This window comes from Rhagoletis pomonella, unplaced genomic scaffold (genome assembly GCF_013731165.1).
Source record: "Rhagoletis pomonella isolate Grant_MI unplaced genomic scaffold, Rhpom_1.0 Rhpom_scaffold_00271, whole genome shotgun sequence".
NCBI lineage: Eukaryota > Metazoa > Arthropoda > Insecta > Diptera > Tephritidae > Rhagoletis > Rhagoletis pomonella.
This window is the reverse complement of record NW_023458825.1, coordinates 48,078-60,844: the sequence shown is the minus strand read 5'-3', so window position 1 is coordinate 60,844 and position 12,767 is coordinate 48,078. Positions and strand designations below refer to the sequence as shown.

General features: G+C 36.2%; 1 protein-coding gene across 3 annotated transcripts in view; it reads right to left on the bottom strand.

The window, feature by feature from the left end:
* Window positions 1-9,615, bottom strand: part of LOC118750503 (sensory neuron membrane protein 2) — a 47,885-nt gene extending 38,270 nt beyond the window's left edge. For 2 of the 3 annotated variants that reach the window (XM_036485214.1, XM_036485216.1), the window contains exons 1-2: window positions 6,657-6,991; window positions 4,120-4,415 (exon numbers count right to left, since the gene is read on the bottom strand). In XM_036485214.1, the coding sequence (XP_036341107.1) occupies window positions 4,120-4,293 (174 nt within the window). In that variant the 5' untranslated portion in view covers window positions 4,294-4,415; window positions 6,657-6,991. Of the gene's footprint in view, window positions 1-4,119; window positions 4,416-6,656; window positions 6,992-9,417 lie in introns of those variants that run through there. The other variant, XM_036485215.1, reaches the window with a different exon arrangement.
* Between the last annotated feature and the right edge of the window lie 3,152 nt (window positions 9,616-12,767).

Here is a 12,767-nt window from a genome sequence, read left to right as displayed (position 1 = left end):
AATTTTTTCGATTCATAAAAAACTCCATTTTTGGAGGTATTTTGAAATCGGTCCAGCTCGCTTAAATCTTAATATTTTTCCGAAATATTTTGGTGGACGTCTTAAAATATAATAGATTTTATAATTCCAATGGAAAAACAGTACCCTGTTGGTTTTTGTATGGGGAGTGATGCAGTGCAATATACGTACATATATGTATGGGCGAATGATTCTTCCCATAGATCTTGCGGAGATATTAATTTCAGTTTTTTTTTTTCAAGGGAGTTATGCATAAGTAAGGACATAAAACTGTAAAAAATAGGAACTTTTTTACCCTGCGGCATACTTAAACCAAAAAGAATTTCAAAAATATCAATGCACTCTTAAAACTGGTCATCACATCGCACACGATCTTCAAAAGTGATACAATTAAAAATGTGTAATTTTTGAAATTATGTGCTAAAAATGTACACGGAGCTTTTATTTCCCGTCTAACTCCCCATTTTATAGATGCGTATTTGTAAACGTGTTCTTACTTTCTTCTTTTCAACAAATTCATACGAAAATTTGTCGCGCATGCGTACCGCTTGCATTTTTTTTTCAATAGCTTTTCTTCACATTTTGCGGTTGACTAAAGGGGAATGAAAAAAGCAAAATGTTGCTGTAGGTTAGTGCCACTTAATAACACATTGCTTGTACACACTTAAATATGTACTAATTATGCAAATTTGTTATTCTTGTTGTTGTAACTGTTTTCCAATTCAAATTTTTCGCACGTTTCGGTAGCGCTCAAAGGTAGTCAACGCGTGCTTCGAAGCATTAACGCGCCAAGCCAAGAAAACAACAAAAAAAAAGTAGTACCAGCAGCCCAGCAACAAAGGCGATGACGCTGGCAACACGTTTGCCTGAAGCAAATGTTGCGCAACATGGTGGCGCTGCTAGCCAGCCATTTATGCTTGTGGTAGGTTGGTTTGTTTTTGAATTTTTATACCCGAGCGCACTTGTGCACAGGGTATTATAACTTTGTTCGCATAACGGTTGTTTGTAACAGCCAAAACGAATCGAGATAGATATAGACAAATGTATACATAAATGATCAGGATGAAAAAAGAAATCGATTAAGCCATGTCTGTCCGTCCGCCCGTGTATACGCTAACTCGAGCAAAAATTGAGATATCTCAACGGAATTTGGTACGTGGGGTTCCCTTTATCCAAGGTAGGTTGCTATTGAAAATGGGCGAAATCGCACTGTAACCACGCCCCCCTTCTCATATAACGGTACTTTTGAAAAATGCAAAAACTGTGATATTTCAGTAAATATTCGATCCAAATTGTTCAAAATTAGTATGTGAAGTAGAATTTTGGTACAACAAAATATTATTATGAAATTTTTGGAAAATTGGCGTCAGCCCGCCCACTTATGATGACATACTGTATCTTAGTAGCCGTTTCACCAATCCTTACCAAACTCGGTACGAGGCTTGGGTAGGGTCTAGCTAAGAAATCTGTTGAAAGTCTTTGAAATCGGGCAATAGCCACGCCCACCTCCCATATAACGGTTATTTACAGAAACACGAAAACTGCGATAAATCAGTAGCTACTGAAGTTTATTGACTCAAAATCGATTACTGCAATGACCACTGAGCAAAAAGTTGGATTATTATAAATTTTTGGATTTTGGGCGTAGCGCCGCCCACTTATGACCACACATGTGTATCTCGGTAACCGATTTATGAATTTTTACTAAACTCGGTGTATTTAATAACCTTCGTTCGAAAAAGCAATTCGTTGAGAATTATTCAAATCGGACTAAAATTGCACCGGCTTACCGTACAACGGTAATTTTCGGATATATGAAAACTCCGATATTTCAATAACTGAGGACGTTCATTTAATCCAAGTTAATACTTACAACAGTATTTTTACGTTAAATAAGACTGTTATAGAATTCTAGGTAGTTTAAAGAAAGTTGGAACGACGAAAGTTGATACCTGCGCCGGGTATAGAAAATTCGGTTTCGCCCGAACTTACATGCTTTTAAATTTGCATTTTTTTAGTTTTTTATTTGAAGTTTATGGCTTGTTTGTTGTTGTAGCGCTTGAAATTGGCTTTTCTTTTGTTCGCAAAGGTAAATAAAAAAAATAGAAGCTCGGTTTATTTTTTCAGCCAAACACTCCATAGTCAATGATTTTTGGTCTGCTTGCATTTTGGGGCCATTGTCAATGAACTTGTTTTTGCACGCAAAATTTTTGCATTTTTCCCCCACTTGGCTTGTATGTATGTATGTACGTTTGTACGTTTTTTTGCAAATTTTGCGTTGATTATATTTTTATAATCATTATTTACTATTGCCATTATTATTCTTGGTTCATTGTGACAGGCAATAAAACGCACGCTGCCCTTGAATTGTCTTCAATGGGATTGCCAGCACTCTCGTTGACATTACATTTGCAGTCTGCGTTAAATTACAGCTTAAAATGAGCGCCATCCGCTTCCTCTGTTTCGTTTTTTTAATTTTTGTTTTGCTGCTTTGCAATGACCCTAGATTTTGTGGCTATTATGATTGTTTTTTTTTTCGACAGGTGTTACTTAATTACTGCCACTGGGCATTGCTAAGGTTCTTAGCGCTTAAGTTGTTTACCAGCCGCTGACACACCCAGAAATACATAGTATGCTCAATCACTTTAGTCTGTAGTCGCCATGTCAAGTCAGATTTATCCGGTCAGGCAGAGGCCATCGCCAAGAAGATAATCTTTATTTTTTTCGGAAAGTAATTATTGCCTGATTTGAAAATGGTTCAATGGCAACTGATGAATGTACTTAATTTTAAATACTTTTGGACCTTATTATAAGGTACATTCATGTGCTTTTATATACATACATACATACGCAATGATAGAGTGCCTCCATGCAATAGCAGCAATTGTTTGCTTTTGTTAATTGTTTTAAAAAGTAAAATAAGTAACTTTAAGTGAATGAAAAGTAATTTTTTGTAGTACCTTGTATTCGCTCAGAACTTTTAAGGCAAACATATTCCGCCTGCTACTGAGCCAAGTGAACTTTGGAATGCATTTGATATTCTCAAAAAAAAAAAAAAAAATACAACGTTTTAAGCCGCTACGAAGTTTATTTCCTAGAACTTGAACTTAAGTTTTCATTGTTTAAACTCAGTATACTTAACGAAACTTTACAACAATTAATGAAGGTCAAACGAAGTTTAAGTCTTGCAATGACGAGCTGAAATACATGAGTATTCGAAATGGCCTTCAAGATGTTCAATCCAATACCTTTGGATCTGTGAGTGCTATGTTGGTCCGTAAATCATTGAAAAGCTCCAAAGTATTACAAATACTCTTAAATAAAATTGAGATACTGCTGTAAACTTAGTTCAGACGTTCCCGACGACGAAGTTACACTGAGAAAAGAGTTTAGTTACGTCAACTAAATATCTTCCCCTCAACTGACCTTATTAGATGAGATCTATGAATTTGAAGACGATTAAGTTACGGAAAGCTCATTTCAAAATTCTTACTTCCTATGTATGCACTGAGAAAAAAGGACAAATTTATGGGATTCGCGTGTTAACGAAAACTCACCACCGCATGGCGGTGACGTTGCCGTTGCTTCTCTCTCTCTCTCTATCAACAGTAAATTTGATATTACGCTACGTCGTTGACTAACTGAGCTTTTAGTTTTATCTTACCGGACCACTGTGGTGAAAATATCCGCGGTACGTTAAAGTCTTCAAAAGTGGATAGCGAGAATTTCACTGACTTCTAAATCCTAAAAAGGTTTGCAGAGAAGCTACTAGTAAGGCCAGAACAGAACAAATCGTGTACCAAGGTGGCTAAATTGCCGTTTTAAGCAACCATTTGGGTTTCAATGCCATCTACTCGCCCGACAAAGTTTTAACGGATAGAGAGTGTTCTATTTCGCCTTACTAGATTATGAAATGAACACAGAATTATGTCACAGGTTTCCTTTATTTTAGAATCGAACGGGAGCAGAGAAATGGGCAATCCAAAAGAGGAATTTTTTGGTAGGTATATACCAAAGATGTGCCATTTTGCTTTCATATGTAATTAAAATATTACTAATATTGGTGCTAGGAATACATAAATTATGTAGAAACATACTCACCTCTTCGACCTTTTTATCCACCATGCTGGGAAACAGGAACCAACCGCAGTAGGCGCCCAAAGCAGCTGTTAACAATCCAATGAAACTGACTATCAACGACCAATGAAGCATCTTCGACGAGCACCGAGGTACAGAGCCAGGGAAGAGACTCTTCGCAATGTTTGCTGTTGTCATGAGGGAGCAGCAAAAGAAGCAAATTGACGAAAAGTTACTAAATCGAATCTGGCGAGCTTACAGTATCACCAAAAAGTATGTATTTAACACACAAAAGCACAGACACTAATGATGAACGAGAACTATGTAAAAAAAAAAAACACTTAGATGAAGATGATGAAGAAGACACATAAATATTATGGATTGTGAAATAATAAAGAATACATTTAACTACTTTAACAGAAAAAGTCTCTTCGTTATGAGTAAGCGTTGGTTACATTTGTTTGCACTGGTGGTTGCTTTAATTTTCACATTAATTTTATTTATATTGTCACTGTTTAAATATTATCACCTCTTATTGGCGTTGCTTATTTCATTCTGACACTGTCTACAGGTTTACAGACTAAACTTGAGCAGGTTCTAGAAAACAGTATGGAAACACTTTGGCGGTGGGTTATTAAACTTTTAAATCGGTTGTTGATTTTCGCACTTTTTTATGCCGCTCAAATGAATAGCTTAGATGGGCCCTTACTTTACATTTTGACACATAAATAAGTAGTAAAAAGGTGAAAGAAACAAACAAAAGAAAATAAAAAATCTATAAAACAAAATAAGAGTTAGCAGAAATGTAAATAGATGACTGAATCGAACAGACGTGCCTAAGGAAGAGGTCAAAGCGGCGGTAAACAAAGAGAAGAGGCAATAAAAGCAATAGAGACGTAATACAAAAAAAAAAAAAAACAAAACAAAAAAACATTTAAGCAAAAATCAAAGTACAGTAAAAAATATCAAAAAGAAATACATATATCTATCGTCAGAGATCTGAAAACCAGTTTTTATTTTATTTTTTTTTATTTTTATTTTTTATTATTTTTTGTTTGTTAATTTTTATAGATACTGTTGAATGTCTAGGCCGCTGCATGGATGTTGTACATACAGATGTATGTATGCCATTAGCAGATTAACGGTGACGTTTACGTTAACGAACTAAGCTCGTAATTTTAGCCTAAGAATGCTACAGTCAGTTTTTCACGGATTTCCTTGAGGTTCATTGAATTTGACAAGTGAGGAAATTTAGAAATGCTGCCAAAAAAAGAGATACGCCTGGCAATTTTATACGCTAGTACAAATTGCTGTAGAAACAAACAGGGCGTCCAAGATCAGTCCATGCTAAAATTATGGGGGGGGAGGAGGGAAATCTTATCCCCTTTGCTGAGAAAATTGCAGAGGAGATGAATCCACAGTTGAAAATGACGGAGTCGATGGCCTAACAGTCGACTGGGATGAATTAAGAATAGCATTTTGTGGCTAGATATCCACAAGGCCGCTGGATCTGATGCCCTGCCGGCTTAGTTACTCAAGTAACTGTAAGAATGGTCTGCCCTATCAACAAGAACGACGCATGCTCCAACAGTGTATGCGCTATTGTAGAGCGTATGATGTGAAAGGTGAAGTCCATCGTCGACTGTCTTCTGATTAGGCTTTATTTAGCCATAGTAAATCCAATATAGACAAAGTATTCACCATACGCGAAATTTTGTAAAAGACCTGCAGGATGAGGCACAATTCATGTAAATGACCTTTTTTTTGGTGATTTTGAAGCCGCTTTCAACAGCAGGCAAATAAGTTGAAACTAAATCGCGATTACTGAATTTGGTATCCAGGCGAAAGTAATACAGCTGTCTAAAATGACAGCAGCAGCTCCGTCAGCACTGGGAATGGCTTTACCAAGCCATTTGATACGCACCGACTTTTAATACAGGGCGCATCACTATCGCGCGACTTCTGCTGGCATGGTTATACCAGATTTACAATTCACGTTGAAGGAACAAAAGAACATCGAAATTATTTATTTTCACCACATATGTATATGTAAATGTGTATGTATGCCCGTACTCTTCACTACAATTTTTATTGCTTTGAAACTCAAACACTTGAAACCACAAAAACAATTTATTTGTGTGGTCACGAATTAAAGCTATGCTGCAATATCAAAAAATTTTACTTAATTTTTTCTCGCCAAAAAAAAAAAAATAGTGAGCTCCCTTGAACTCTGGCCACACTGCTGCCTGATCATAATTAAGAAATTTGTTTGAGAGTACACAACCATTGCCATCACCGCAAATACCATCTTTGCTTGCTGATTATCGGACAAAAATACTACTTTATTGGCATAAATATTGCAGCACACTTTCGATTTCGATTCGCATGGTGTAGTGTGTGTGCTCGTTTCGGCTTTTTGATTTTCAATGATGATTTTCAATTGATTGCATTTGGCAATGCAGAAAAAACGAGAAGCACTTGTCCCTACTCCGGCAGCGGCCGCTTGCTGACACACAAAATTTGTGTGTGTGTGTGTGCGTGTTAAACACCACTTTGCTTACACTTGTATGCACTCGAATCGAAAGCTGGTGCCGCCGTTGCATCAACCTGAAAATCTTGTACAAAAACTCGACGCGGTTGCGGAGGTGGTCGCTGATATTGTGGTTGTTGCAGTGGACGCGTTGAATCGCGTATTATATGCGAGTAGACGTGGCCAGCTTGTTGCATGCTTCAAATGAAACTAACTGAAACGGAATGAAATGTTAATTGAACTTGAATTCCGAATTGGTGGTCGCGCGGCCAATGTGAAGTTGTAAGGATTGTGTTATCTTTTGTAGAAAAGTTACTAGTAGCTATGAGTGTTTGGCGACCACAGAACACGCTTGCCCACATAACTGACCATTGAAATACACTAAGCAGCAGTGAATGTTTCAGCTTAGTATTTATAATGGCTATTGCGTTGAAATACTTTGGTGGCGAAAAATTGCATGTGCTGTGCAACAATTACTGTTAGATATTATCACAGATCATCATTACATAGTTTTATTGATTCTAATTCTATTTTGTGTTGTTTTTGTTCTGTGTTCTTATCTTGTAATACCTAATTTTTCATCACTGGCATGTGATGAGGAGTAACATCGGTGATTAATTGCATGCAATTTTAGGGCGCACAAGTTACTTACATTCATGTGGACACACACAACACACAAGTTATAACAACAACAAATTGTCGTGTGGCCACGTGCAAGCACGAATGTACATACATACATTAGGCTTGGTCGCGAAAAAATCGTATTTTGTAAAGTTTATTTAACTGAATTTCGGCATCAACAAAAATTTCAGCATAGACAAAAACATTTCGAAGTATTTGAAATCAATTTCAAAGTGTTTGAAAGGTATTTTTCAGTACATATTTATATTGACCCAAATTTAATTATTTATCCTTGATCATAGAGTGATATGAAAACTACGCAAATGTTTTTTTCAATAATGAATAACATCTCCAAATCGTGTCATATTTTAGTATGATATGAAAAATTTGGACTTTGACGTTTCCCTGGTTCGAGTTTGTAAAGACTTCCCAGAGAAGGTGGAAAACAAAGACTTTCATATGATCTGCTGCGAGGTTACCCATACCTGGTGAGTAACTGGGCGGCTAACTTCAACCCCGGCGTTAATAACAGAAGGAGTGATTTTATTCACTTGGAAATACCAGAGCCCCAAAGCAACTCTTCCCCCGAGTTTAAATACGAAGCTGTAGTGAAAATCTAACTTTGAGGACCATGGAAGTTGCTTAATATTGCTGTGGAGGTTGTCCGCTGCCAAGAGACAATTTAAGCCAACTTTCTAAATAACTTCCATTTTCTTGTATTGATGAAAATTTTTATATGACAAAAATATTTGTGAGGCACACTTTTCAGAATATTTCTCATTAGCAACGGTGAGGTGAGGACAAACTTTCTAATTTGGTGTATGAATGAGTGGGTACATACATAAATATATGTTCATACATTAAGGTGCGTCACCGAAAATAGTAGTGCGTGTGGTTTTACGACCAAATTAGAAAGTTAGTCCTCACCTCACCATTTCTAATGAGAAATATTCTGAAGTGTGTGCCTTACAAATATTTTTGTCATATAAAAATTTTCATCGATACAAGAAAATAACTTGCTAAGATATATATGTATATCTTATATTGGACAAAAAAGCGTTTAATTTCTCAACTGAACTTTCTCTTAGCTGGATACATTTACAGAGTCTATTTTTTTCTATTATCCTTCCAAATACTAGCTCTCCAAAAGGGCGTTCTAGTATTGATCTCTTCATTCGACCCCAATCTTTCACCGCAGATCCTTTCCTTTAGGCTTTGAAATAGGAAATGCTCATCTAAATCGGGAGAATATCCTGCATAGGGTAGCATTTCTTTGCCCTGGTTATGATAACCCCACTTAATTAAACTTTTCTTGTCTTAATCGAAATTCACGAAGTTTCCTGCATTCAATGGCTGCCTAGTACAAAGGAAAAGACACAGCTTGCGGTACAAGTAGTCTATTAACAAATATCTGTTGATAGTAGGTAATATAATTATTTTCGTTTTGTTTTTTCTTGCACGAAGATTGATTGGGGCGTATTCTTGTTTTCATACGAATCGAAAATCATGAAATTTTCCTATCATTTTCTATACAAAAAATTCAAAGTTTCGATTCGTACGAAAACCAGAATACGCCTCATTATATCCATTCAAACTAATTTGGTCGATTTTTTTAGAAGCGTTACTACGCTTTACATTGTCTATCCTTCCAACTGACATTCTGTTCTAGTTCACGAAAAAGTGTTTATTCTGGAAGTCATAAAATTTGTAAAAACTTTTAGTCCCTTGGAAGAAGAATGCAATTTTTTTTAATTTGCTGAGTGATCCGCCTTAATGCATAGGCTTCTAAGGGCCATTATACGTTCATACATACACATTTAAGATGTATGTAGATATTTTTTTGGTGTTATGAGCCATTTGAAGGCTTATTTTTAAGTGCCAGTTAATTCAGTCATCAATTTGTTGCACTAAAAGTTCCGAAGCCTCACAAAGAATTTCACTTGAAATTTAAATAAATGAAAGAGGCGCTTTGTTCCAATTGAAACTACTAGGAAAAGAAGTTTTGTTTGCATGCAAATATTTTTTTTTGTTGACAAAAATACAAATTTTTGGTTTGCCACTTCTTTTTTTTTTTGTTACACTAATTAACCTTGTTTTATATATTTGTGTGTGTGTGTATATATTATTTTAGCATAAAAAACACTCAACCGCACTACTGTCGTATTGCATACCGTTTACTTTTGCTTTGCGTTTTACGCGTTAAAATATATGTATTTATGTACGTATGTGCACCACTTCGTCACTTTGAGACTAAGTTTCCACGTCTTTTTCTTCTTCTTCTTAAACATTCAACACTTTATTAACATCTCATTTGCGTGTGCGACTAGAGTTGAGCTTCAATTTAAACTAAAACTGCCAAACTAAAAAACATTCAAGCCAAGCTGAAACGATTTGAGCAAAGTGCCGAAATGCCGAAACGCTGCGCTGCTGCTACTGCTGCTGCTACAGCTACTGCACTAAAGCAATGTCAAAAAAAAAATATATATGTCTGTATAGAAATACAAAATAATATGAAAAGGTAAGAGCAAAATGTCTCAAAACAAAAAGGTAATTGTTGTAAGTGCCAAATACAACAACAATACTCATTAGCAGCAAAGCCACAAACTATACCGTGTTTCGTCACTATAGCACATCAGCTAAGCTGCCCTTGAGTCGCCGTAAAATCCTTATGAAATTTTTATTTCTCCCTCTTCTGGTCATACTGCCAATACATTGCGAATCAGGTGCGTATGTTTAGATTTTAGTTTAGTATAACCTTTTTCTCGAAATCTTGTGACTTTGAAACTGATTTAATTCTACCTCTTTAAACTTCCACTTGCCTGCTCGTTCTTACCTAAATAAAATTTTAGTTGCAGCACAAATAACGGCTTAGTTTTCACAATATGGCTAAAAGAGTGGGGATACAGGATTGCATTTGGATTTATAACACATTTAAATCTGCTTAGCTTATGTGCTTTAGTTATGAAACGCACTTACATATACATATGTGCAAACCTACATACCTTTTTACATGAATAATTTCTAATTTTGTTGTTGCTTACCTTTGTCAGTGGGAGTCTCTATTTTGATTTTCTTTGTGCGCATTTTGCCTCTTTTCAGCGTCGCAAAGGTTGCCCCAACTACACACACACACACACACACACACATACATGCATATGTACATACAAACGCGGCTAAGTGCATAGCCGGCACTTAATACATGTGGACATACATACATACTTATGTTCATAAAGGTAACCATACCTTTGCTCACTCACTCTCTCTCTCTCTCCCTCTCTCTCGAATTTTCGCTTTGGCCATTTTCGATCAGTTTCTTGCATTCCTCTGCATACCACCTGGTCTCAATGTATTGTTGTTGTTGTTGCTAATTGATCGCTTGATAATTTTGCCTTGCTGCTATTGCCTGATTTTGGCCTTTTTAGCCAAAAGCTGAGCGGTAAAGTGGCTACTTGATTGAGTTTATGGTTAGAGACCTTCAGCTGTAAACCTGAAGCGATGACGGCGACGGCAGCGGCCACAATGTTGGCCGCGTCGGTGGCCAACAAGCAGCTGATCGAGACATGAATTTTAAATGTAAACACTAGTAGCAGACGATGGCAACTACAACAAAAGAAACCGAAGCATCATTGACTATTAATATAACTGAACGCTATATATATCTGTATCGATTCATTAGTGGCTGCTAGTTGCACTAACTTAGGCTTAGGAAAGACTTAAAAAATATCTTTACTAACAATAACTTGGCGTATGTACATAAATATATTTGTACGTTTTGGCATTGTCTGCATGTTAAAGGTATGTAGGAGATACATGCAATAAAAATACATATTCGTCATTATTGTTAAAAATGTGCGGAATGTACTGATTTATTAAGTAGGTGTTAAACGTTCTCGGAAATACCGAACAATAATACAAGTGCTCTGAATTCGTTTAGTTAGAACTGAAAAATTTAGTACTAGTTCACCCTTACTCACTTCGAAACTTCTGCGTGTTATATTACGTGTAATTTATTTCAAGAAAACTAAAAACTTATTTAGATCCAACCAAAAACATAGGTGGTTCTCCCATTTTACTTTTTTTTACCCTCTTCCATATTGTGATACATTCTGTTAAAAAATGTCCTTAATTCGAGTAGCCTTTGATTTTAAAACCAGGCGTGCTCATCCCGAAGCTCAATTGGCTCACAACAACATTACTGTGGCACACTTTGGCTCACTTATGTACAACAAACACAGAATTCGTGTGAGCTCAACATACAAAATGTTCAGGGACAAAAATCGATCGACATTCATTCAATGAATTTCTTTTAAAATATTTTTAAACTACAACCTTCTTCAACTTCCGTCTCTCACTTCTTCATTCTTCTGGCTGCGTTTCTTTATACATTCCGGATAATCCCATTTCACAGCCGGAATGAACAGAATGCTTTTGAAATATACGTTAACATATCATCAGGAACGTTCTAAAGAATAAGTAAACAAAAAAGTGTATTCCAAACGTTCAGAATGAATAAAGAAATTCAGCCTCTATATTCTTTGGTACCCGTCGCCCAGGCAAACAAAGCCTTAGGTTTTCCTAGTAGGTAGGTACGCTCGCAAGTAGTAGACCGCTAAAAATGACTTATGTCCTAAAATAGGTGTTCTGCTACGAGGCACTTTGTAATGTTTTCATTCACTGAAATCCTCTTTGGGCATTTTTTTTATCAGAGCAAGGTCTACCTTAAAGCTGGACCATGTGTCCTATAAGCTCTTTGCCACCATATTTCAAGTTTGCTCTGCAGCGCCGTCCAGAGAAAACATTAGTAAAATAAGGCTTATTCTTTTAGCAATAAAATATTAAATCTATCACAAATATCGAGAGTAATTCTAATTGGTTCATCAATGTGAAGAGAAAATAGCTTTAAGGTTGCTCTTCTTAAGTTAGCTTCCAACATTAATTGGAATGGAGTTCCAGATTCGTATAGCGTCAATGAAAAACAGTGTTGTGGAATTGTTAAAACTGTATAGAGGTAAGATTAAAACGCATGATCGCCCCGATTTAGGAAAGATATTTTTTTCAAATAGGTAATAAGGTGTCTTCGTATTCATAAGTCGCAAAAGGAAAATGCAGTTTCTGGCCTTTATGTACATATGTAGTCGGAGATTTCACACCGCAGCAAGCGAGACCTCCAGGCAGATATGTATATGGTCAAATTTGATTCAAACATGATTAAATAAAATGTCAATTTTAAGGGCAGAGGCGGCATAAACTTTGCTGTATACCAACTCTGAGTACGTTATTATAGGTACAATTAACTGACCTACTAGCATTCGTCTTGTGCCGACTGGAGTGAAGCATGCAGAAAGCCTCAGATTTCTAAGTATCCCACATACTTTGCTCACTACAAAGTTAATGTGATCACACCAGCTAAGAAGAGAGTTGATAACAAAAACCCCAAATTATTTTGACGACCAGTTTTAAGGATCGATTATTTAAATATGTATATCGAAGGAACCCCGTAGATATTAAATTTCTTGTAGAC